The sequence below is a fragment of the Oncorhynchus nerka genome, linkage group LG6 (assembly GCF_034236695.1).
Source record: "Oncorhynchus nerka isolate Pitt River linkage group LG6, Oner_Uvic_2.0, whole genome shotgun sequence".
Classification (NCBI taxonomy): domain Eukaryota; kingdom Metazoa; phylum Chordata; class Actinopteri; order Salmoniformes; family Salmonidae; genus Oncorhynchus; species Oncorhynchus nerka.
The window spans coordinates 55,139,799-55,167,580 of record NC_088401.1 but is presented as its reverse complement, the minus strand read 5'-3'; the positions used below and the strand labels follow the sequence as shown (position 1 = coordinate 55,167,580).

At 42.2% G+C, this 27,782-nt stretch overlaps 1 protein-coding gene across 4 annotated transcripts; it reads right to left on the bottom strand.

The window, feature by feature from the left end:
* Nucleotides 1-714: 714 nt before the first annotated feature.
* LOC115130678 (alpha-1,3-mannosyl-glycoprotein 4-beta-N-acetylglucosaminyltransferase B-like) lies at nt 715-26,848 on the bottom strand. Of its 4 annotated transcripts, none has more exons than XM_029662046.2 (15): nt 26,533-26,848; nt 19,279-19,440; nt 16,356-16,487; nt 15,968-16,101; nt 13,010-13,056; nt 12,705-12,818; nt 12,463-12,538; nt 12,256-12,370; nt 10,110-10,240; nt 9,852-9,959; nt 9,148-9,341; nt 7,995-8,073; nt 2,566-2,641; nt 1,994-2,123; nt 715-1,466 (listed from the first exon to the last, which is right to left on the bottom strand). In XM_029662046.2, exons 1-15 carry the CDS (start codon nt 26,615-26,617, stop codon nt 1,442-1,444), a joined length of 1,608 nt encoding a protein of 535 aa, XP_029517906.1. In that variant the 5' UTR covers nt 26,618-26,848; the 3' UTR covers nt 715-1,441. The 4 variants fall into 4 exon arrangements, with proteins under 4 accessions (XP_029517906.1, XP_029517907.1, XP_029517909.1 ...); XM_029662047.2 differs by having other exon boundaries at nt 1,999-2,123; XM_029662049.2 differs by having other exon boundaries at nt 1,994-2,111.
* Nucleotides 26,849-27,782: the final 934 nt, after the last annotated feature.

Here is a 27,782-nt window from a genome sequence, read left to right as displayed (position 1 = left end):
GTATCTGTTGAAATGTAAAGGTATTGTATGTCAGCAGCTAACAAGGCTCAGTATCTCACAACAACCTGGAACATGTTCTTATAGTTAACATTATATTTCAAATTCTGGCACACTCTGCTGGGGCCTGTTGTAGCCTGATATCCAGTTGACATACAAATCCCTATATTGAAGGTCATTCCCTTTTTAAGGTCAATCCATTGAATTGGATAAGAGGAATTTCTCTGGGAGATTCTCAATTTGGAAAAAGTCTGTCCTCTCCTCAAATCCTCAGTCCTCCATGAGCTGGAAACTGATTAGTGGTCGCCGTATGTAGGAGTGTCTTCATTATAAGGCAAAAGGAGGAGTTTGCCCTTCTCCTTGATTGCCTCCTCCAGCTGATGATACCCGGATGTATTCGCCCACCGGCTAACGAGGAAGTGTTTTCAAAAAACTAATTAAGAATCTCCCCATATATGCTCCATAGAAGTGATTGTTGAGTTGACCCAGCTGCTATACTCGTGCAATAGTAGTGCCCCTGCTGGGGAACATTAGCTGTGACCTGACTGAGCAAATGCTACTCATCAACTTGGTCACATCTGTGAATATAAGTACGTCAGTAATGTCAGACAATGTTCTTGTTTGTAGAGAGTAGAGGTAACCTGTGTTTTTTGTCTGCTGTAAGGGTTGGGAAAAATGAGAATCTGCCAAGCAGTTAAATTCTTATACACATTCAAGAATGCTTTCATGTTTGTTCTTTATTAACAGCACATAGTAACACATGTACTGTATATACATTTGGAGTGGCTGCTCTCCAGTGATCCCCATTGAAACTAGCAGTTCAGTACCAGAAACACAACAGAAGATTTACATAGAAATCCACCTATGGCAAAAAAGCTACTTGAGGAATGAACCTGATCTACAGCATTTTGGCCAGAGACATGAACTCACACACACTTGCGCAAACAGTGTCAATAATACACTAATACAAACAATTGCACCAGTCCATCATTTTTCTCACACACAACACAGTACATTGCATCCATTACTCAACGAGGGTATCAATCCATTCACCTCTCACTGAACCTATCTTTCTTACACGATCATAGCCCTGTACATGTTAATCATGTTTTCCCTCTAGAGAACTGAGACTAAAGCCACAGCTGAAAGCTGGTGCCCAGTACAAAGTCTTCCACAAATGTAGAAGTGCTCAAGTTGATTGACAAACTCATTTAGGAACAGAAAAACACACTTTCTCCTCCAGATTCACAGTATAGTCAAAGGTTGAACAATTCTCCGTTGTGCGTAAAGAGAACATCCAGAGTGTGTCTGTATGTGCTTCCATACAGTAGAAGGTAAGGCGCTTGGAGGAACTGCATTGACTGTATGTCCAATAGAGGTCACTGTTGATCCAGGTGTGGAGTTACATGCGAGCAGCGCATGCCCTCCAAGGTGTCTCCTATCTCTACCCCTTAAAGTTGAATAAATATCTGACAGACAGAGAAGAATGAGCGTTAACCAAACCTTAGCTGATGTAATCCTGCAGTGTGTTCAATTCAAACTGTCACCACTCATTACATAAGTACACAGACACACTATTGTATCCCTACCCCCCCCCTCTCCCCCCAAGTTATTACTAATTAACATAATGAATGCTTAACATATTTATGTTTTCCCATTCTCTACTTGTGACACTCACTTGTGTACGGGTGGTCACTAGACTAGTTACTGAATGTTATGGTTTGTTCTCATATCTGTTTATAGCGGTTGACGTCAGAGCTACTGAAGGTACCAAGGACACATTGTTATTGTGAATAAGTTCACAGAGATCCCTCTAAGTTTAGAGAGGGAACTAGGTAGGAATGTGACATGTTTTTCTAGTGAAACAAGTCCTCTTCCTCTTTCGGTGGAGCACCTAGAAGCAGTTTCAAAACACCTTTAAATCTATTCAATCATTGAGACTGACTAATAAAACAACTATTTCCTGTCACTTCCTCACTCACACACACACACACACCTCACCTCGCTGAGCAGAACCCACATGTCAGAGTCGCTTTGTACCAGTAGACGTAATGCAGAGATGGGCTGCATCTGTGCGTCTATCTGTCCCTCAGCCACTCCATCCACAAAGCAACCTACAAACATGACTCAAACATTTAAAACATATCAGTTACCTGAATGTAGCATTATTCTGAACACCTGGCAGAATATACAGTATATTATAACAGTACAACCAGTCATGTACAAAACAGCCCACAGTGGGACATAGCCCGTTGGCAAGCTGGGCATAGAAATAGCATTCATGGCATGGGTACACTCATTATGGCTGCTGATCCATACATCATGGTACCTTGACTTTAAGGGGAGTGATAATTTCTAGTCATTGCATTTCTATGATTCAGAATCATCCTGATACACAGAACAACAATTTGATGGAGCTGTGTCTGCCTCTGACAAGTGTTTGGGTAATAATATGAGATGGGAGTATTTCCCCTTACGCTGGGCCCTAAATAGATTTTCCTGGTCACGTCATATGTTCAGTAAAAACTCCTGTCCTAGTAATAATATAGAATATTGAAACTCATGTACCAATCACTATGAAGCCTCCATAAGATCCTTTGTATTGAGGAGACTGGCCACCCACCAGTCTGTCTCTCACTGAGCTCTGGAGAGGAAAAACACACGTTACACCATGTTATAATAAATGTTCTCTCTAAACTGTGCACACTTGCAGTATCCCAGAGTTTGCTGCACAGTCCCCCGGGACTATCAGCCCACAGAGAGAAGCATGAGATTGAACTTCACTCAACTTTCAAGAGCAGTGGTCACCAACCGGTCGATGACCAAACAATTCTGTAAAAAAAAAACAACGATAAAGCCTTATGTTCTTATTTTGTTTTTATTCGTCTCGGGCTGTTGGTGATAGGTGCACCCGATTCAGCTGCCCTGCGCACCAGGTAGGCGAACTGTTTCCATTTTGAACTATTTCATGTGTCTGAACTCTGCCTTCCCGGTGGGCCCAGAGAGCAAATCAAGTGCACTATTGAGTTAAAGTGGCTTGCGAAAGTATTCACCCCCTTGGCATTTTTCCTATTTTGTTGCCTTACAACCTGTAATTCAAATATTTTTGGGGGATGGTTTGTATCATTTGATTTACACAACATACCTACCACTTTGAAGATGAAAAATATTTTTTGTTGTGAAACAAACAAGAAATAAGACAAAAAAACAGAAAACTTGAGCGTGCATAACTATTCACCCCCCCAAAGTCAATACTTTGTAGAGACACCTTTTGCAGCATTTACAGCTGCAAGTCTCTTGGAGTATGTCTTTATAAGTTTGGCACATCTAGCCACTGGGATTTTTGCCCATTCTTCAAGGTAAAACTGCTCCAGCTCCTTCAAGTTGGATGGGTTCCGCTGGTGTACAGCAATCTTTAAGTTATACCACAGATTCTCAATTGGATTGAGGTTTGGGCTTTGACTAGGCCATTCCAAGACATTTAAATGTTTCCCCTTAAACCACTTGAGTGTTGCTTTAGCAGTATGCTTAGGGTCTTTGTTCTTATGGAAGGTGAACCTCCGTCCCAGTCTCACATCTTTGGAAGACTGAAGCAGGTTTTCCTCAAGAATTTCCCTGTATTTAGCGCCATCCATCATTCCTTCAATTCTGACCAGTTTCCCAGTCCCTGCTGCTGAAAAACATCCCAACATGGATAAGGTTCTCGGGGTGTTGAGAGGTGTTGGGTTTGCTCCAGACATAGCATTTTCCTTGATGGCCAAAGAGCTCCATTCTTCCATATATTTGGGAGTCTCCCACATGCCTTTTGGCGAACACCAAATGTGTTTGCTTATTTCTTTCTTTAAGCAATGGCTTTTCTCTGGCCACTCTTCCATAAAGCCCAGCTTGGTGGAGTGTACGGCTTAAAGTGGTCTTATGGACAGATACTCCAATCGCCACTGTGGAGCTTTGCAGCTCCTTTAGGGTTATCTTTGGTCTCTTTGTTGCCTCTCTGATTAATGCCCTCCTTGCCCGGTTTTGGTGGGCGGCCCTCTTTTGGCAGGTTTGTTGTGGTGCCATATTCTTTCCATTTTTTAATAATAGATTTAATGGTGCTCTGTGGGATGTTCAAAGTTTCTGATATTTCTTTTATAACCAAACCCTGATCTGTACTTCTCCACAACTTTGTCCCTGACTTGGAGAGCTCCTTGGTCTTCATGGTGCCGCTTGCTTGGTGGTGCCGCTTGCTTGGTGGTGCCGCTTGCTTAGTGGTGTTGCAGACTCTGGGGCTTTCAGAACAGGTGTATATGTACTGAGATCATGTGACAGATCATGTGACACATAGATTGCACACAGGTGGACTTTATTTAACTAATTATGTGACTTCTAAAGGTAATTGGTTGCACCAGATCTTATTTAGGGGCTTCATAGCAAAGCGGTGAATACACATGCACGCACCACTTTTCTGTTTTTTAAAAACATTTTTTACATTTAATTTAATTTTTGAAACAACTTGTTTTTTCATTTCACTTCACCAATTTGGACTATTCTGTGTATGTCCATTATATGAAATTCAAATAAAAATCTATGTAAATTACAGGTTGAATGCAACAAAATAGGAAAAACGGCAAGGGGGATGAATAATTTTGCAAGGCACTGTACCTCTGGCCAATCGGATGGCTCAGATGACTATGTCTGTCTGCAGTAAAGAAGCAGGCATAAAAGAAAGCTACAGCAAAGATGATACTGTGAGTTTTGAAAACGTTTAAAACCAAGACCAGAGAGACTGTCAACGAATACAGCAAAGAGATGCTGTTTTTATGACTGAGTTCATGTTTAAGTTCTTACTCAGCACTGTCAACAATTTGTATTTAACACTTTTATAAGCCATAAAATGCGTGTTCTTCCTATTTCCACTCAGCGCTACAACAAGCACTGCAGCAGGAATAGCAGTAATAAATGAGTAGCAAAGTGTATCTATAGGCTTGCATTGTTTTATTATTATTAGCGTTGTTATTATTAATAACAACATGAATTTGTGCATGAGGCAGAAATAATGCGGTGCGACTCGAGTTTCGCCATCAGCTGGAAGACGGTGTCCCTTTTTGATCAGTGTCAGGGGAGGAAAGGGAGAGTGGAGGGATGTTGAGAGGCGAACCCTCAGTCTGCTGCTCTCTCCCTCCACTGAGCCTGACCATCAGATCGAGGCACCATCAGACCGGTAAAATAAAAAGCAAATTATTTAAATGTATGCTCACTCAGCTGTGCTTCACAAGTAATACAACAACAAATCTATTACCAGTGTGATCATATGCTGTAGCCTACCTCAAGGTTTGAAATAGATTTTTTTTTTAAACGTCCCGAACAACAATGCATTGGCATGACAATTCAAGCAAAGCCAATATGCGGTGATAATGTATTGTGCCTAAAGCTTACAGCACAAACCTCATTGCTACTGTACGGATAATGTTGCATAGGCTTATATTTTTTAAGTAATGTTAAAAAAAGAGCGGTAGATCTCGGCTTGCATTTTGATTCAAAGTGATCTTGACCCCAGAAAAGGTTGGTGACCACTGTTCTAGAGTTTTCCCTGTTAATACTATCAATGTTTCCTTTTACTGTGGCAATTGTGATCGAATCAATGCAATATTAGCCACTTTCAATGCAAAATACCGAAACAAAACTAACTATTCAAAAGATTTTGTTGTAGGCAGAACACATCGGAGTAGGATTCTATTCCACTGACACGCACTACTCAGCCTGTACTCTACACAGACCGGTGTGGAATAAACAAATCAGAGTTGCAGTAGCCCTATATGCAATTAGACCAATGCCATAAATGGATCTGTGCCATTTACTTTGAACTGGACTGGGTTTACAGCATGAGCAGTCGTGAGTAGATGCGCTTGTTTTGGGATCAAAGCTAAAGCTGCACATAGCTATGTGTGCACATTTTATTCATATCCTTTGCTAGTTAGTGAGTTATTAGCCTAGTTATAGATCATTTGTAGTCAGCAATAGGGGAGTGACTGCTTTCTACTAGTGCCCAAAACGTGTACATTTCTAGACATCTTTGAAAAGCGAGTCAGATAAAGAACGTTTTTTTGGTCTTAAAGGGGCACTGTTGTATTTTCAGACAGGCTTGAATAAGCCAATAGGCAGAGGGTAGCATAATTTGTCTGATTCTCTGGAATAATGCTATGGGAATAATAATGCATTTTATTTTGTAAAGTGGTTTCTTGTATCAAACAACACAACAACATGTTCAATCACCTCCTTGTCTGAACGATGTCAAGACCTCATGGAATGTAGACCTACATTGAACACCACACATTAGCTGCTACTGTAGGCTGAATGATAGAACAGCTATTTCCATGTTAAAATTGTTGAACAAATTGTTTTTGATGGTAGGCCACTCTGGTAGACCTACATTATGATCAAATAGCCACAGTAGCCTACTTGACCACGGTTGAAACTAACTTAAAGCGGGTACAGACTCCGTGTTCATAGTAAACACGCGCTGGATGTTGCACAGAATTTTCACAATTTTCACATTTGCGCTGAGCAGACCTGAAATTTGCTTGGTGCTGAAAAAGATTAGAGGGAACATTGTTAGAATGTATTTCCTTCACTATGCCATTAATCACTGAAATATGGACCAGATCTGCAACAATTGCATAGTTCTATGGAAAACAACCATTAAGAAAGACAAAGTTCTAGGGAGTACAGTCATTGCATTAGTATACTTTCAATGTAAATAGCCACACAACCACAATATGAACAGAGGTCTATGGAACACATTCAATATAACCCTAAGCACTTTGTGACACAACCTGTATCTACTAGCATTAGTGCATAACTCTGTTGTCCTCCAAAGGCATACGGCGATCGCATAGGTTTACATTGAGATTACTCATGGGAATATTTAAGATAAATAAAGTTCACATTCAGTTAAGAGTAATTTGCACAGTGCTTAGCATATTTATACACGATGTCCCGTGCTCTATTTGTGACACTAATTTAAGTGCGGGTTGACGGTCACTAGCCTAGTTACTGAACATTATGGTTGGTTCTCATATCTGTTGATAGTGATTGACATCAGAGCTAACTGTTACGTGTAAATGAGTTAAGAGGTGTGGAGTCAGGCGCAGAGAGCAAAGGATGTGGGAAAAACAACACGCTTTAATGTCCTGGAAACATAACATGTACAAAAGTGGAAACACAAATGAACAGAAATATAAACGGACAGCGTGAAACCCAAAATGCCAACAAAATACACTCAAACAAAGAAACAGGAGAACAAGCCCGCACGAAACAGAAGCGGGCTGAACAGACTATATATAACCCTATCCTAACAACCAAACAAGAAACAGGTGCTACCAATTAGACAGAACTAAACGAACACAGAACAACGGATCAGCGATAGCTAGTAGACCGGCGACGACGACCGCCGAGCGCCACCCGAACAAGAAGGGGAGTCACCTTCGGTAATATTCGTGACACTAACGAAGGTACCAAGGACACACTTGATTATTATTCTGTTGATGACACTATGAACACTGTGTGATTCTGTAGCAGCCTCCCGGCTGATGTTTACAGAACATTTTGGTACAGTATGATTAGGATATAAAAGAGCCTGTCTCCAAGAGGCTGTTAGACATGTTCTATGCTTCTGTTCTGGGAGTGTCGTACTGAATTTAATCAATGGCAGTTAACCCACTGTTCCTAGGCCGTCATTGAAAATAAGAATTTGTTCTTAACTGACATGCCTAGTTAAATAAAGGTTACATTTTTTAAATGATTTTTTAAATGACTGCTCTCCTTTTTGTTCACCTGGAAATTCCCATTACATACATCATTACATACACAGGCCATCAGCGTGTTAGCAGATAGCAATGTAGTGGTTGGCGTTTCCTGTCACCTTGTTACTTGGTCTCCAGGACCTAACATCTGAGAGCCAGAGTCTCTTAGACCAGGTCCATGACACACACAAACACTGTGACCTCCATGGCACTTACATCACTAGGGAGCACCTCCACGGTGGTGTTGTAGAAATGGTCTCCGTTGTTCTCAATGTTTCCACTGCGAAACAGGTACCTGGAGAGACAAAATCACCTATTTATTACCAGTTGGTTTGGCCAACAAACAATATCCCTCTCATGCTTTAAATCATCCCACTGAAATGTAGAGCTTTACACTAAATTGCCCCTTTTAAATGTCAAGTCATTACCTTAATCTCTATTGTTTGAACCCTTATTTTAAATTAACTGAGAACACATTCTCAATTACAGCAACGACCTGGGGAATAGTTGAAGGGGGGGTGAATGAAACCAATTGTAAACTGGGGATGATTAGGTGGCCATGATGGTATGAAAACCAGATTAGGAATTTAGCCAGGACACCAGGATTAACACCCCTACTCTCATGATAAATGCCATGGGATCTTTAGTGACCACAGAGAGTTCAGACACCCTTTTAACGTCCCATCCGAAAGACAGCACCCTATACAGGGCAATGTCTCCCATCACTGCCCTAGGGCATTGGGATATTTTTTTTAGACCAGAGGAAAGGGTGCCTCTTACTGGCCCTCCAACACCACTTCCCGCAACATCTGGTCTCCCATTCAGGGACCGACCAGGACCAACCCTGCTTAGCTCAGAAGCAAGCCAGCAGTGGGATGCAGGGTGGTATGCTGCTGCCTTTGAACATGCTCATGAAGATACTCACTGCGTGTCTAATCACAGTGTGTTGATGACGATCACACACGGCCAGACGTGTTAGTCTAGAGGGTTAGGAAACAACACTGCTCTGTGGTATTAGGGCAGGGCAAACATGACCTACTGGATTCCATCTTGATAATGACTGTGACAAGTGGGAAACACAGTGACAACCCACAAAGTCTGTTCCACAACCTTTATACAAGCAGGTACACAGGTGGAACTGGGGTCAGCGTCAAGTAGGCAATATTTAAAATGTGACCTGTGGTTGGTGTTTTAATTCCTGTGTGTGTGACCGACATAGGAGGCTGCGGAGGGGAGGACAGCTCATAATAATGGCTGGAACGGACTGGTATGGAAAACATGTTTGATTTGTTCCATACCATTCCAGCCATTACTATGAGCCCGTCCTCCCCAATTGAGGTGTCACCGGCCACCTGTGGTGTCCACTGACCTGGTGACAGTGTGTGGCTGTGGGAAGCTGAGCAGTATGAAGTCCTTGGCGGTAGGGGTCAGGCTCCAGAAGAAGTCCTGGCCATTGTAAGCCCTCTCCAGGGTGTGCTGCTGGTAGTGCTTCAGACTACTGCTCAGCTCTGCAGGAGGGTTGGTGTGGGCTGTGAATAGTGGCACCTTCCCAAAGTCCTTATCCTGGACAAACAGACACATTAATTATAACTTCCGCTATATGTCTTTATCCTGCACAAACACACACCAGAGAGGGGGTAGTACAAGAGGGATGGAGAGAGAAAGGGGGGGAGAGAGAGAGACAGAGAGAGAGACAGAGAGAAAGAGAGGGGTTAAGAGAGAAAGAGAGGGGTTAAAAGAGAGCGAGAGAGAGAGAGAGAGAGAGAGAGGGGTTAAGAGAGAGAGAGGGGTTAAGAAAGAGAGAGGTTAAGAGAGAGAGAGAGAGATAGGGGTTAAGAGAGAGAGAGAGAGGGGGTTAAGAGAGAGAGAGGTTAAGAGAGAGAGGGGGTTAGAGAGAGAGGGGTTGAGAGAGAGAGAGAGAGAGAGGGTTAAGAGAGAGAGGGGTTAAGAGAGAGAGGGGGTTAAGAGAGAGAGGGGTTAAGAGAGAGAGAGAGAGAGAGAGAGAGAGAGAGAGGGGTTAAGAGAGAGAGGGGGGGGGCGATTAAGAGAGAGAGAGAGGGAGAAAGTGCTTACTTTCAGTTTCTGTAGTTTCCCAGGCAGAGAGGAGTGAAGGCCTACATGTTGAAACAGAGAGGGTTTATATCTCAGCTTGAGCAGGCCCTTCTGCAGGTTGCAGTCTTTCTGGACGGGACAAAATATGAAAAACCCATCAACTCTCAATTGAATAAAGGAATAGTTCACTCACAAACTCAAGTTTGATAAGTTTGGACATTATATAATAATTTTCATTTTATTCTCTTGAGCAAAATACTTTTGTTGTGCACAACTCACAGCATCTTTTTCTGGGTTACAAGCCTTCACCCACAGGATGTGGTCCAGCAGCCAATCAATGGGCTTGTCTTTGTAGAACATCAGAAAGAATTCTGCTATCATTGGTAGATCACTGGCTCGGAACATCTTGCCTGACAAAGATATAAAACACACACACATAATAAATAAAGTAAAATTACCTAAGACATTGTGGGGAGGATAACCAAAGTGAAGAAGAGTCTATAAAAGTGTATTGGTCACATACACAGATTTAAAGATAGCTCCAACGGTGCAGTAATATCTAGCTCCAACGGTGCAGTAATATCTAGCTCCAACGGTGCAGTAATATCTAGCAATACAATAACAATCCACACATAATCCAAAAAGTTAAAAAACAAACAAGAAATTAAGAAATATCAGAACGAGCAATGTCAAAGTCGGGAATATAATGAGCCATGACTATAACAGTATATACATATGAATTAGGTAAAACAGTATGTAAACATTATTAAAGTGACCAGTGTTCAATGACTATCTATGTACATAGGGCAGCAGTCTCTAAGGTGCAGGGTAGAGTACCGGCTGGTAGCTGGCTAGAACAGTGGCTAAGGTTCAGGGCAGGGTACCGGGCGGACGCCGGCTAGTGGTGACTGTTTAGCAGGCTGATGACCTGGAGATAGAAGCTGTTTCTCAGTCTCTCTGTCCCAGCTTTGATGCACCTGTAATGTCTCCACATTAGATGGTAGTGGGGTGAACAGCTCGTGGCTCGGGTGGCTGAGGTCGTTAAAACATCTTCTTGGCCTTCCTGTGACACCGGGATGCTGTAGATGTCCTGGTAGGGCAGGCAGTGTGCCCCCAGTGATGTGTTGGGCTGTACCAGGCAGTGATACAGCCCGACAGAATGCTCTCGATGGTGCATCTGTAGAAGTTTGTGAGGGTCTTAGGGGCCAAGCCAAATTTCTTCAGTCTCCTGAGGTTGAAGAGACACTGTTGCGCCTTCTTCACCACACTGTCGGTGTGAAGGGACCATTTCAGGTCCTCAGTGATGTGCACGCTGAGGAACATAAAGATTTTGGATGCGTGCTCTCTCTGCTGTCTCCTGTAGTCCACGATAAGCTCCTTCGTTTTGTTGACGTTGAGGTAATTTTCCTGGCACCACTCTGCCAGGGTTTAACCTCCTCACTATAGGCTGTCTCTTTGTTGTTGCTAATCAGGCCAACCACTGTGTCATCAGCCAACCTGATCATTGAGTTGGAGACGTGCATAGCCACGCAGTCATTGGTGAACAGGGAGCTGGGAGCTGAGCACACAACATGGCGGGGCCTTAGTGTTGCGGATCAGCGTGGCAGAGGTGTTGTTTCCTACCTTCACCACTTGCGGGGGCTCACTTCGGTGGCTCTGTTGTTTTCCTCGAAGTGGGCAAAGAAGCTTGTCTTTCCCTTTATGTTCCATGATTGTCTGGAGTCCCTGCCACATGTGTCTTGTGTCTGAACCGTTACGACTCTACTTTACCCCTGTACTGTCGTTTTGCCTCTTGATTGTCTTATTGAGGTCATAGCCGGTCTGTTTGTACACGTCCATGTTCCCAGTCACCTTGCAGTGGTTAAAAACGGTGATTCACGTTTTTCAATTTTGCGTGAATGCTGCCATCTATTCACTGTTTTTGTTCTAATCGTCACAGTAGGAAGATGCTGCCATCTATCCAAGTTATAATTGTCACAGTAGGAACAACATCCTCTATGCACTTCCTGATTGACCTGGTCACCAAGTCAGTGTATACGTCAATACTATTCCCAGAGGTGACCCGGTACATTTCCCAGTCTGCGTGATCAAAACGGTCTTGATGCATAGATTCCGATTGATCAGACCAACGTTGAAAAGTCCTTACCATGGGTGTTTCCTGATTAAGTTTCTGCCTATAAGTGGGGAGGAGCAGGTGGTGTGTGTGACCCGATTTGCCGAAGGGAGTGCCTTGTATCTGTCCAGGAAGGGAGAGTCATGAGTCTATTGTATCCACATACATGTGTACATACTCTCATCTGTGAGAGGTAATAAATAAAGTGTGTGTTCATCTGCTTTAGTTCCCACAGTTGTCTTACTACTAACTACGCCCTCCTTTTCCAGAAGCCCTGAGAACAGACACTTTCGCAGAAGAGAATAGACTCACCGATGAAGCCGAGCTGAGAGAACTCCAGGAACATCCAGTCATCGGTGGCCAGCTTTCTGACGTATGTTTTCATGGTCTGAGAGTAACCAGCATTAGCCACGATGTCATCCTCCAACTGACAACACACATTTTTAATGAGGATGTGTTAATACATGAATATGATTTCAGACTGACTGACCAATCAGAGAGGTGGAACTCTGACCCCACCTGTACATAATAGGTTCCCTTCTCCTGGGCGTAGAGCATCAGGAAGCTATAATCCAAGTTCTGCTTTGTGCGCCATCTGAAAACAACCACAACCACAACACAAACCACTTACTGCAGGTGCACATGATGTGACGTGTTAGACTTCGATTTCAGTTTTTTTCTTTCTTTTTTTCCCATGATTGTAAGACCACGCATCTGTATGTGTTGGACTGTGTTGGGTTGTGCATGAGTCCGTTTCTCACTTGACTCTCTCCTTGGAGTCTCCGAAGGTTTCCCTGAGTCTGCTGAAGTTGGGGTAGAAGTACTGAGAAGGGGACACTACCTCCAACAGGCCTGAGTGCACATCCTTAGGAAAACTACAGCCACACACAACCACAGGTGAACTACAAAACACAGTGAAGAAACAGACCAACTACAAAACACAGTCAAACTACAAAAAAACACAGCAAAACATGTTTAAACTACAAAACACAGCCAACAACAGTCAAATGACAAAACATAGCCAACAACAGTCAAATTACAAACACAAATGACCAAAACTTCTCACTTCTTCTCTATGAGTTCTGCTACACTGTTGACGTATTCTGCATCCGTCTGAAATAAAGATACAGAGAGAATGGGAAATAAATGAGAGAAGAGGAAATCTAGTGAAAGCCAACCTGAAACATGTGGTAATGTTACTAGAGGGGTGTGTGTGTGCAGTAGAGTCAATGTAGATGAAACATGAGGTAATGTTACTAGAGGGGTGTGTGCAGTAGAATCAATGTAGATGAAACATGAGGTAATGTTACTAGAGGGGTGTGTGTGTGCAGTAGAATCAATGTAGATGAAACATGAGGTAATGTTACTAGAGGGGTGTGTGTGTACAGTAGAATCAATGTAGATGAAACATGAGGTAATGTTACTAGAGGGGTGTGTGTGCAGTAGAATCAATGTAGATGAAACATGAGGTAATGTTACTAGAGGGGTGTGTGTGTACAGTAGAATCAATGTAGATGAAACATGAGGTAATGTTACTAGAGGGGTGTCTGTGCAGTAGAATCAATGTAGATGAAACATGAGGTAATGTTACTAGAGGGGTGTGTGTGTACAGTAGAATCAATGTAGATGAAACATGAGGTAATGTTACTAGAGGGGTGTGTGTGCAGTAGAATCAATGTAGATGAAACATGAGGTAATGTTACTAGAGGGGTGTGTGTGTGCAGTAGAATCAATGTAGATGAAACATGAGGTAATGTTACTAGAGGGGTGTGTGTGTGCAGTAGAATCAATGTAGATGAAACATGAGGTAATGTTACTAGAGGGGTGTGTGTGTGCAGTAGAATCAATGGTTTGCAGTTTTACTTTAGTGCCTTATTGCAAACAGGATGCATTCATTTAGGTTAGGTTAGTATCGTGGTGTAACTACAATGTTGTTTATCCATCCTCAGTTTCCTCCTATCACAGTCTATCACAGTCACCATTGGCCTTATGGTGAAATCAATGAGCGGTTTTCTTCCTCACTGGCAACTGAGTTAGGAAGGACGCCTGTATCTTTGTAGTGACTGGGTGTATCGATACATCATCCAAAGTGTAATTAATAACTTCACCATGCTCAAAGGGAAACTCAATGTCTGCTTTAAAAAAATTGTAATCACCTATCTACCAATGAGTGCTCTTCTTTGCAAGGCATTGGAAAACCTCCCTGGTCTTTGTGGTTGAATCCATGTTTGAAATTCACTGCACGACTGAGGGACCTTAAAGATAATTGTATGTGTGCGGTACAGAGATGAGGTAGTCATTTAAAAATGAATGTTAAGCACTATTAATCCACAGAGTGAGGCCATGCAAATTATTATGTGACTTGTTAAGCAATTTGTACTCCTGTACTCCGTATTTAGACCATAACAAAAGGGTTGAATACTTATTGACTCAAGACATTTCAGCTTTTCATTTTGAATTCAATTGTGTCTATGCCAGTGACACAGAATCTGAAATGAATTCCTTTTAAATTCAGGATGTAACACAACAAAATGTCGAGAAATTCAAGGGGTGTGAAAATACCTTCTAAAGGCACAGTCAATTGATTGCATTAAAACAGATTCATATCTTTGGTTTGGTACTGTTGATTTTATCATACACGCCTGTCCATCGCAGGACTTCAAAATTCAGGGTGCTCTCTTTGTGAAAGCTGCTAGCCACAAACAAATACATGGATTGGACAGTCAAGCTATCACTCAAATGAGAGGCAATCCATGTCACTATTTAGAACTTCCTGTGGAGAGATGATTTGTTAAAAATGATCCAGTCAAAAGTGTGTCCTTTTTCGTATTGGCCATATCTACTGTAAACACTGTCCCACAAGGACATGAGTTGACAAATGGCTACTACAGGTTTATGTATCGAGAGTTATACTGTTTATGTAGTATACGCAAGTTCGTTGTGGTTTGTCTTTCGGAGGAGGGCTATGGGCACATGTAACGGCAGCAAATTGTCCTGGTTCCATTGATTTTCATACAATATCGATGTGACAGATTAATATGCGCACGCTATTGATTACAGTAGATTTCAGTCTATGTACATGACGACAGGAAGCAGCAACAGTATACTTTTCTACTTATGTTTTAGGAATATTAATGGTACTATTAACAATATTTTTCAACATGATTAGACCTAAATCAGGTAAAAACTACTGAATGAGCCCAAAAAACTATGATTTATTGATTTGAATGATATTAGTGAAATTGTGAAAATGAGTGTGTCCTGCCTAGCAAGATGACCATTTATTTTTTGCACCTACTATATACCAGAAGTATTCAAATCCTACCCTATGAGTTCCAGACTACTGCTGGTCTTCTGTTCAACCTGGTAATTAATTGCAACCACCTGGAGTGCCAGGTCTAAATCAGTCCCTGATTAGAAGGGAAGAATGGAAAAAAAGCAATGCAACTGGCTTCAAAGTACAAATTTGAATTTGAGGGCTATATAAGAGCCATGTACTTAGATAGACATATGCTTTTGGGCTACATAGTTTGATCTGAGGTCTTTAGAATGAGTTACTTAACTGGGAATCTAGAACAGGCATTTCTCGTAATGTGCTCGTCCATTCCTGTAGTTTAGGTGTGTAGTGTGATAACATACATACTGTACCTAGGCTTCTGAAAGGCACGGTCACACAACAGGTTTAGCAGGTCTTTCCTTGAAAATGAATCACTAATTTTTTTCATCATAATCAGTCGATATTCTGCGTTAATAACAATAGGTCGATTTGACCCGAGGCAGAGACCAGACCGTAGTCTTCCCACCTCAAGCTACATTACCCCATCTAAAAAGTAAATTATTTTTATGATTACCATCTAAAAAAGACACTTTAAGTGACATGAGCGTCTGCTAAATGACTTAAATGTAAATGTAATGATGTGGGCCTATTGTTACTGTCAAGTGTTTTGTTTTAAAAGCAGTTTGATTGGCTAAGACCATCCCATGTGTTTCTATACGCCCCTATCAGGGTATCTGAGCAGGTTACCTCGGCAACAAAGATGATGATGACGGTGTCCTTCCGTTCAGAAGGTGAAAGGTCGTAGAGGAGGGAGTTCAGGGTGCTAACCAGGTAGCTCTGCTTCTGACGCTTCACTGTAGGGATCCCCAATACCAGGGACACTGACACACACACACGCACACGCACACGCACATACACATACATACACACACTAAAGTAAACCATTCACTGGAATAAAGTCAACACTGAGCAGGGTGGGTGAGGTGGCAGGATAGGGGTTACAGGCTGTGGGCCACAGTACAGACTGACACTAGCAAACCACACCAAGCTTTGTAGCCTCTCACTTTAACACCCCTCTGGTTTGTCAAAGAGGACACGTTTACCCAGAGACATTTTTACATGACTCGTCGCTCACCTCCAGTTCGGCCTTGTCCCAGGACCACGTTAGGAATCAGGCTGTCTGGGTGATCCCGTAAGTGGGGCAGGTAGAGGTAGGCGTTGGGCAGTCTGGAGGACAGCAGACTGAGATTTCTCTTTATCGGTCCTTCTACACTCCACATCACCAAAAACCAAACCAAACACACAAGTAACGGTCAGACATAAAACAATAATTTAGCTTTGTTGACACTGCTTACAGTTTTATCTTGACTTCTCAAAAGTGCAGCGAAAGGGGGTGAGAGAGGGGGTGAGAGAGAGAGAGAACGAGAAATCAGGAAGATACCACCGTTGATTAAAAGCATGTATCCATTAAGATCTAGGGCCCTCAAGTTCTACCTTAATGAATGTCCCCTTCCCCAGCACCAATTGTATTGTGGACTTGACTGAACTGGTACTAACCTCCAACTATTTTCTCTTCAGAAGAGACTTTTTCTTCCAGACCAAAGGGACAGCGATAGGGAGTACTATGGCTCCTAATTATGCTAACCTGTATCTAGGAATGTTTGAAAAACAGGTGGTGCTGAATCCAGACCTTAACCCATTTCTCCCCAATATTCTCCTAATTCAGATATATTTGGATGGTATTTTCCTGATCTATACAGGGACTCAGGAAGAGCTCTTGGAATTCACCATTGGGGAATGTATTTAAGGACATCAGAAAGCACTGGTACATTATTGACACTGCCCTAAATATCCCCCACATATGGTCTTTAAAAGACCCCCAAAGTTCTTGAAATATTCCGGATTGACTGACCTTCATGTCTAAAAGTAATGAAGGACTGTTGTTTCTCTTTGCTTATTTGAGCTGTTCTTGCCATAATATGGTATTTAACAAAATAGGGCTATCTTCTGTATACCAACCCTACTTTGTCACAACGCAACGGATTGGCTCAAAAGCATTAAGAAGGAAAGAAATTCCACAATTGAACTTTTAACAAGGCACACCTGTTAATTGAAATGCATTCCAGGTGACTACCGCATGAACCATTCAATTCTTGTGGGCCGGCTAAGGAGTATTGGTGTCTCTGAGGGGTCTTTGGCCTGGTTTGCTAACTACCTCTCTCAAAGAGTGCAGTGTATAAAGTCAGAAAATCTGCTGTGTCAGCCACTGCCTGTCACCAAGGGAGTACCCCAAGGCTCAATCCTAGGCCCCACGCTCTTCTCAATTTACATCAACAACATAGCTCAGGCAGTAGGAAGCTCTCTCATCCATTTATATGCAGATGATACAGCGTAGTCTAGTGGTTAGAGCGTTGGACTAGAAACCGGAAGGTTGCGAGTTCAAACCCCCGAGCTGACAAGGTACAAATCTGTCGGTCTGCCCCTGAACAGGCAGATAACCCACCTTTCCTAGGCCGTCATTGAAAATAAGAATGTGTTCTTAACTGACTTGCCTAGTTAAATAAAGGTACAAAAAAATACTCAGCTGGCCCCTCCCCTTATTTTGTGTTAAATGCTCTACAACAAAGCTTTCTTAGTGTCTAACAAGCTTTCTCTACCCTTAACCTTGTTCTGAACACCTCCAAAACAAAGGTCATGTGGTTTGGTAAGAAGAATGCCCCTCTTCACACAGGTGTTATTACTACCTCTGAGGGTTTAGAGCTTTAGGTAGTCACTGCATACAAGTACTTGGGAGTATGTCAAGACGGTACACTGTCCTTCTCTCAGCACATATCAAAGCTGCAGGCTAAAGTTAAATCTAGACTTGGTTTCCTCTATCGTAATTCAGATGGCCATCCTACCCATGCTAGATTTCGGAGATATAATTTATAGATCGGCAGGTAAGGGTGCTCTCAAGCGGCTAGATGTTCTTTTCCATTCGGCCATCAGATTTGCCACCAATGCTCTTTATAGGACACATCACAGCACAATATACTCCTCTGTAAACTGGTCATCTATGTATACCTGTCGCAAGACACACTGGATGATGCTTATTTATTAAACCCTCTTAGGCCTCACTCCCTCCTATCTGAGATACCTACTGCAACCCTCATCCTCCACATACAACACCCGTTCTGCCAGTCACATACTGTTAAAGGTCCCCAAAGCACACACATCCCTGGGTCGCTCTTTTCAGTTCGCTGCAGCTAGCAACTGGAACGAGCTGCAACAAACACTCAAACCGGACCGTTTTATCTCAATCTCTTCATTCAAAGACTCAATCATGGACACTCTTACTGACAGTTGTAGCTGCTTTGTATGATGTATTGTTGTCTCTACCTTCTTGACCTTTGTGCTGTTGACTTTGCCCAATAATGTTTGTACCATGTTTTTGTGCTGCTACCATATTGTGTTGCTACCATGCTGTGTTGTCATGTGTTTCTGCCTTGTTATGTTGTTGTCTTTAGGTCTCTCTTTATGTAGTGTTATGTATCTCTTGTTGTGATGTGTGTTTTGTCCTATATCTATACTGTATTTATTTTTTTAATCCCAGGCTCCCGTCCCCGCAGGAGGCCTTTTGCCTTTTGGTAGGCCGTCATTGTAAATAAGAATTTGTTCTTAACTGACTAATTAAATAAAGGTTAAATAAAAATAAAATAATTACATTAAAAAAGCTGGTTGAGAAAGTGGCAAGAAGAATCTCAAAAATATATATATATATTGATTTTTTTAACACTCTTTTGGTTACTACATGATTTCATATGTGTTATTTCATAGTTTTGATGTCTTCACAATTTTTCTACAATGTAGAAAATAGTAAAAATAAAGAAAAACCCTGGAATGAGTAGGTGTGTCCAAACTTTTTCCTTGTACTGTATATTCTGTTGGTTCAACATAATTGAATTAAAATGACGTGGAAACAACGTTGATTCAACCTGTGTGTGCCCAGTGGGATGGCTGTACTGTCACCTGTGATGTGACTGTACACTGATGATAACATGATAACTCTGTCCCCTCACCTGGGATATTAGTGGAGGAGCTGTTGTTAGGTATGGTGAGGTTCCTCAGGCTGGTCAGAACACTGCTGAGCTCCCTGGACAGCAGCTCCCCCTTGAACTCTGCAGCCAGCAGACGTTCATACAGCTGGATCATAACTGGGTGGTTGGGGGGTTCATCCCCATCTACACATACGCACACGCGTGTACACATACCGACAGGCACACACACACGCACCCATACAGTTGCATGACAGAAAGAGATAAGAAGAGAAAGAGAGAGCAAGAGAGAGTATTAACAGTTACAAGTCAATGTTTGAAAGTGTGTATTTGAAAAAGCTCCATCGACATCAAATTTGCAAATGTATTGAGGAGTTGGGTGCAGGACAACAATAGGTATAGGCTAATCTTCCCATAGTCCCGTTCCACTGCTGTGATTTCCATGACAACCCCATTCATAACACATAGTTCCTCAAACAACAAACCCTGTGTTTTAGTTACTGGGTTACACGTCTAAAGCAGAAAAAGAATGGTGTTTCCCAGACAACAAGGAACTCACACGCTAGTGGTTTTTAAGTCATTGAATCAAAATCAGTCAAATTGTTTGTCACATGCTACGTAAACAACAGGTGTAGACTAACAGTCAAATGCTAACTTACAGGTCCTTCCCAACAATTCAGAGAGAAATAGAAAAATTATGGAAAAATAATAACACAAAGAATAAATACACAATGAGTAACGATAGCTTGGCTATACAGTACACATGGAACAAGTACTGGGTCGATGTGCATGGGTAAGAGGTAATTGAGGTAGATATTTACATATAGGTCTGAATAAAGTGACTAGGCAACAGGATAAATAATAAATAATAATAAACAGTAGCAGCAGCATATGTGAGGAGTCAAAAGAGTTAGTGCAAATTCGGGCAGCTATTTGGTTAACTATTTAGCAGTCTTATGGCTTGGGGGTAGAAGCTGTTCAGGGTCCTGTTGGTTCCAGACTTGGTACATCAGTACCACTAGCAGCTAGAAAAGTCTGACTTGGGTGGCTGGAGTCTTTGACAATTTTTAGGGTCTTCCTTAAAAACCACCACCTGGTATAGAGGTCCTGGATGGCAGGGAGCTCGGGCACCAGTTATGTACTGGGCCGTACGCACTACCCTCTGTAGCGCCTTACGGTCGGGTGCCCTGCAGTTGCCATACCAAGCGGTGATGCAGCCAGTCAAGAGGATCTGAAAGTCCATGCCAATATATTTCAGCCCAAAGGGGGAAGAATAATTTGTTGTGCCTTCTTCATGACTGTGTTGTGTATGGATCATGTTAATTTCTAAGTGATGTGGACACGGAGGAACTTGAAGCTCTCTACCTGCTCCACTACAGCCCTGTCGATGTGGATAGGGGTGCGCTCGGACCTCCATTTCCTATAGTCCCACAATCAGCTCCTTTGTCTTGCTGACGTTGAGGGAGAGTTTGTTGTCCTGGCACCACACTGCCACATCACTAAACTTCTCCCTATAGGCCGTCTCATCATTGTCAGTGATTAGGCCTACAACTGTTGTGTCGTCAGCAAACTTAATGACGGTGCTGGAGTCCTGCGCAGCCACACAGTCGTGGGTGAACAGGGTGTACAGGAGGGGACTAAACACGCACCTCTGAGGGGCCCCCGTTGAGGGTCAACGTGGAAGATGTGTTGTTGCCTACCCTCACCACCTGGGGGAGGCCCGTAAAGAAGTTCAGGATCCAGCTGCAGAGGGAGGTGTTCAGTCCCAAAGTCCTGAGCTTAGTGATGAGCTTGGAGGGCACTATGGTGTGGAACGCAGAGCTGTAGTCGATGAACAGCATTCTCACATAAGTGTTCCTCTTGTCCAAGTGGGAGAGGGCAGTGTGGCGAGCAATAGAGATTGTGTCATCTGTGGATCTGTTGGGGTGTTATGCAAATTGGAGTGGGTGCAGAGTGTCTGGGATGATGGTGTTGATGTGAGCCGTGACCAGCCTTTCAAAGCATTTTATGGCTACAGATGTGAGTGCTATGGGGCGATAGTCATTTAGACAGGTTATCTTGGGCACAGGGACTTTGTTGGTCTGCTTGAATCACGTAGGTATTACAGACTGGGTCAGGGAGAGGTTAAAAATGTCAGTGAAGACACTTTCCAGCTGGTCAGCGCATGCTCCAAATATGCATCCTCGGAAACAATGGTTCTGTGTTGCTTGCCTTGAAGCGAGCATACAAGGCATTTCGCTTGCGCACATTCAACAAGTGTCAGAGGCGATGTAGTAGGAATCCACCTTTGTCCTGTATTGCTGCTTTGCCTGTTTCATGGCTTATCGGAGGTCGTAGAGGGATTTCTTATAAGCTTCCACATAAGTGTCCACTCCTTGAAAGCGGCAGTTTTAGCCAATAGCTCAGTGTGGATGTTGCCTTTAATCCATGGCTTCTTGTTGGGATATAAACGTAAGGTCACTGTGGGGAAGAAGACGTCAAAGCACTTACGAAAGAAGCCGGTGAATGATGTGGTAAACGTCTCAATGTTATCGGATGAATCCCGGAACATATTCCAGTCTGTGCTAGAAAAACAGTCCTGTAGCTTAGCATCATCAGACCACTTCCATATTGAGCGCGTCACTGGTACTTCCTTTTTGAGTTTTTGCTTGTAAACTGGAACCAGGAGGATAAAGTTATTGTCAGATTTGCGAAAGGGAGAGCCTTGTGTGCATTTCTGTTTGTGGAGTAAATGTGATCTATAATTTTGTCGCCTCTAGTTGCACAGGGGACATACTGGTAACGGATTTCAGTTTCCCTGCATTAAAATCACCGGCCAAGAGACGTGCCGCCTCTGGGTGTACAAAATAAGAATTTGTTGTTCAATATTTAGTTTGTCAATAGATTATTGGGTTTATATGTGTTAAAGGAAGCAGGTTCTTTTTAGTTATTGTAAAGAGAAACTTTACATTAACATCACAGAGGTTTATTTCCAACATGACAGCGTATACAACATTGCCGGTTCCAAGCTGAGTCCATCTCCACCCGCTCAAAGGAAGCACACTTGAATACCTTGGCCAACAACCAATGAGGGTCTGCCAATAAAACTATGCGTATCCAATCAGATACATATTTCCAATATCACGCACTGAATACGTGCATACCATTTTAACCAGGTGTGCATAATAACATGCTGCTTATCTCTCAAACACTACAATATGCCCTGCCTTGGCATAGGCTCTGAGATTAAATAGGCAATGATGTCGCGCTCCTATCACATAGCAATAGGCCTACTGTAGCCTACCCATACTGTCAAATATTTGACATAAACTATCGGTCTATTTAATGTGTTGGCAGAATGTTTTCATCTTTAGCAGTAATTTATTCTGTATCTGGATAATGACGGTCAGTTTCTGAATGAGAAAACAGTTGCCAATTGTCGTGGACCTGTCAGCAGAACGTTTTAATTTCAACAATGTTTTATATTGGGGCGGCAGCGTAGCCTAGTGGTTAGAGCGTTGGACTAGTAACCGGAAGGTTGCGAGTTCAAACCCCCGAGCTGACAAGGTACAAATCTGTCGTTCCGCCCCTGAACAGGCAGTTAACCCACTGTTCCCAGGCCGTCATTGAAAATAAGAATGTGTTCTTAACTGACTTGCCTGGTTAAATAAAGGTAAAAATAAAAATAAAAAAAAATATTGACTTTTGCCTCAACCTAATTATGATGGACTGTCCAGAATTCTGAAACATTGTAGGGCAGGCTAGTCAAAGAATGCAATTACAGTACGTACACTATACAGTTCTATTTACAAGCCAGATTCCTAATTATGTTTTTTGTGCTACTTGACTAATTTTTTTTAATAGTACTACTGATATTAATTACTATATTGTTGGGAAAGAGCAAGCAAGAAATACATTTCACTGTACATTTCACTGTACATTTCACTGTGCACATGACAAACTTGAAACTTGATACTTAGGCATACTTCAATATAAAATATCAGCTCTTAAATTAGACTGTATAACGGTATTATAAACCATGATGCCTATGATATTGCAAAACTTGAAATACATAAATCTATTTGCCAGGCTACTAGGTGCAATTAAATTAGAGATACGCATGGTTATTTGTTGTATGGGTCCTTGGGGAATATCATGGCCAGAAAAGGTGAGAATATATTCTGCATTGGTTATGAAAATAAAATCGAAAAAAGATTCCTGTGTCTAATTATTTTAGATTCTAAAAAAAACAAACAGATTGTCACTTTTCTCACTAATGGTGCATTGTTAATAATGTTTTCCTGTTTTCCTTTTTTTATTTATTTACTTGCCAGCTTTCAATACAATAATGATTTCAATCACTAACAGATGTGCTTACACATGGTCTAAGGTTTGCATGGAGGTGAGCACATTCTCACATGAAGATATCTTTTTAAATAAATGCCAACTTTTGCATTAAAACTGGCGCATGCACATGTTAGGGTATATTTTGTACTTATGCAATGTTTATAAACGAGGCCCCTGGTGTTGCAAAATCATGGCAATACATCTAGATGAGAACCATTCAAATTCTAGGTAGACCTATATGATTCAATATATTTAAGCAATAAGGCCCGAGGAAGTGTGGTATATGGCTAATATACCACGGCTAAGGGCTGTTCTTATGCACGACGCAATAAGGAGTGCCGGGACACAGCCCTTAACCGTGGTATATTGGCCATATACCACAAAGCCCCGAGGTGCCTTATTGCTATTATAAACTGGTTACCAACGTAATTAGACCAGCAAAAATACATTTTTGTCATACCCGTGGTATACATTCTGATATACCAGGGCTGTCAGCCAATCAGCATTCAGGACTTGTACCACCCAATTTACAATTAAGTGATAATGCCCGAGAAGCCGGTGTTGGGCGGATATAATGGCACGGGTGTTATTGGCACCGGGCCAATATATCCTCCAAACAACGGCTTCGAGGGCATTATCACTTTCATACAATGGCTTACCAACATATTCAAATAATGATTTACATATTTTCATATTTTTATTTATTTATTCATACTATTTCATCCTTCCACAAAAATCTAGGGTTGCTACCCAAGCCGGCTGGTCGTTCGATCTATCGGTTCGATTGCCAGAGACGTAACCCAGTCGTTCGTTCTAAATGTTCCATTGCCATACTGGCTGGCAACGTTCTTATACCTTGCTTGCTAGAAAGCCAACTACGGCTAACTTACAGTCACGTCAAAAAGTCCAGCAAGAATAACAGCAAAGTAGCTGATTTTGCATTAGTTTAAGCTGTTTTCTAGTGACATTTATTTGGATACATCCATAACAATGAGCTAGGGCTCTGAGAGTGTGATGTCAGGAAAATAACCTCTCACTCAATGTCAACAAAACAAAGGAGATGATCATGGACTTCAGGAAACAGAGGAGCACCCCCCCCCCCCCCCCCCCATCCACATCGACGGGACAGCAGTGGAGAAGGTGGAAAGTTTTAAGTTCATTGGCGTACATATCACTGACAAACAAATGGTCCACCCACACAGACAGTGTGGTGAAGAAGGCACAACAGAGCCTCTTCAACCTCAGGAGTCTGAAGAAATTTGGCTTGTCGCCTAAAACCCTCACACGCTTTTATAGATGCACAATTGTGAGCATCCTGTCGGGCTGTATCCATGGCAACTGCACTGCCCACAACCGCAGGGCTCTCCAGAGGGTGGTGTGGTCTGCACAACACATCACCGGGGGCAAACTACCTGCCCTCCAGGACACCTACACCACCCGATGTCACCGGAAGGCCAAAAAGATCATCAAGGACAACAATCACCCGAGCCACTGCCTGTTCACCCTGCTATATCATCCAGAAGGCGAGGTCAGTACAGGTGCATCAAAGCTGGGACCGAGAGACTGAAAAACAGCTTCTATCTCAAGGCCATCAGACTGTTAAATAGCCATCACTGTCAGAGAGGCTGCAGCCTACATTACACATACTTGAAATCACTGGCCACTTTAATAATTGAACACTATTCACTTTAATAATGTTTACATATCTTGCATTACTCTTCTTATATGTATATACTGTATTCTATACTATCTACTGTATCTTAGTCTATGCCGCTCTGAAATTGCTCATCCATGTATTTATATATTCTTAATTCCATTCCTTTACTTAGATTTGTGTGTATTAGATATTTGTTGTGAAATTGTTAGATATTACTTGTTAGAAATTGCTGCACTGTTGAACTAGAAGCATAAGCATTTAGCTACACCCGCAATAACATCTGCTAAACACGTGTATGGGATCAATAAAATTAGATTTGAATTGATGAGGCGCAATTTTTCCTGGCATAGAAAATGTGCTCACGTCAAGACACTGTTGTTCAGAGGAGCTAGCCGACAACACAGCTAACACAATCACTTCAAACTGAAGCTGCAGAGAGTGCAAACTAGCTGCACTTCATTTCATTTTACCTTTTTTCAATTGACAAGTCTTTGTATATATCCATAAAAATAATGCCGGACAATTTATGATTTTGATTGGCTAAGAAATACTGCCTGCCTGTCTGTCTCATCCTGGAGATCGAATTTGAATATTAAAACAATGTTGCAAATGTCGGAGAGACTGACAGCAAGGTTTCTACAAATCTCTGCTGTTGAACACTAAATGTTAGTCTAAAAGAAATGTGAGATAATGTCTAGATGCTCTTTATAGCGGAGATAAAGTTTATAAAATGCCAAGCTGGGCTGATGAGACAGCGAATTGCGCAGTCAGATGGAGTAAATAGGCATTTTCATGTCATGGATTTAGCCTGTGGTAACTTGTGGAATAGACACCGGCTGGAATGCAGTTTTAACCAATCAGCGTTCAGGATTAGACCCACCCATTGTATAATTAAGCAATAAGACATGAGGGGGTGTGATATATGGCCAATATAGGACTGTTCTTAGGCACAATGCATCGCGGAGTGCCTGGACACAGCCCTTAGCCGTGGTATATTGGCCATATACCACAAACCCCCGGGTGCTTTATTGCTATTATAAACTGTTTACCAACGTAATTGAAGCAGTAAAAATAAATGTTTTGCCATACCACGGCTGTCAGCCAATCAGCATTCAGGGCTCGAACCACCCAGTTTATAATGTTCAATTTATCACGTATTTAAGCTTCCAGTATTACCATTTGAAAACAATAGAAAACTGAATTCAGTTATGTACAAGATTTAACCTTTTGAAAAAAGTTTGTAGCCTAATACATCATAATGTAAAAAGAATAGTGTGACAAGTGCGACACCTTACCATTTCCATTATGAGCGGTAAACCAGGTTAGAGAGAGAAAAGCACAAGCCAGAATACATCCAAGTTTTATATGAGTGAGCCTCATCTCATCTCTCAAACTGTCAATAGAAAACTTCCGTCTGACTTCGGTTTATGCTGAAAACAGTGCTGCCGTTCAAATGAATCCACAGGTGATAGTCCACTCAGGTTCTTCTCACGTTTACTCCATGACTGCGCCAAGGACATTCTATTATGAAAAGCCTGAAAGTCACTTCCTTATCTCTTCATAAAATAGATTGACATACATGACAAACCCTGGTTAGCCTACAACATTTCCTTGAAAAGGTGATGCGACAGTTGAGGTGCGCCTGTCTCAGCCTGGTCTCATCCCCACCTACTTGCCAATTGTGGAACTGCGTGATTTCAAAATAAAATTTTATTGGTCACATACACATGGTTAGCAGTTGCTATTGCGAGTGTAGCGAAATGCTTGGGCATCTAGTTACGACAGTGCAGCAATATCTAACAAGTAATCTAACAATTCCACAACAACTACCTAATACAAACAAATCTAAGTAAAGGGATGGAATAAGAATATATACATATAAATATATGGACGAGCAAGCATAGGTAAGATGCAATAGATGGTATGAAATAGAGTATATACATATGGGATGAGTAATGCAAGATATGTAAACATGATTAAAGTGCATTATTAAAGTGACTAGTGATCAATTTATTAAAGTGGTCAATGATTTCAAGTGTGTTTGTAGGCAGCAGCCTCTCTGTGTTAGTGATGGCTGTTTTACAGTCTGATGGCCTTGAGATAGAAGCTATTTTTCAGTCTCTCGATTTGAATTTGAGTTCAACTTAGTGTCACACACTGATCGGTTTCATCTTTCTTTATGCTTGTCTCCCCCTCTAGGTGTCGCCCATCTTCCCCATTATCCCCTGTGCATTTCTACCTGCGTTCCCTGTTTGTCTCTTGCCAGTTCTTCTTGTCTTACCATTGTGCTTTCCAGTCTTCCTATTTTCTCAAGATTCTGTTTCCTAGTTTCCCCGGTTCTGACCATTCTGCCTGCCCTGATCCCGAGCCTGCCTCCCGTTCTGTACCTGCCTGACTCTGACCCGATTACTAACCTCTGCCTGCCCCTGAGCCTGCCTGCCGTTCTGTGCCTTATTGACTCTGACGCGATTACTAACCTCTGCCTACCATTGACCGGTCTTTTGCCTGCCCCCCGTTTGAGTCAATAAACATCTGTGATTCTAGC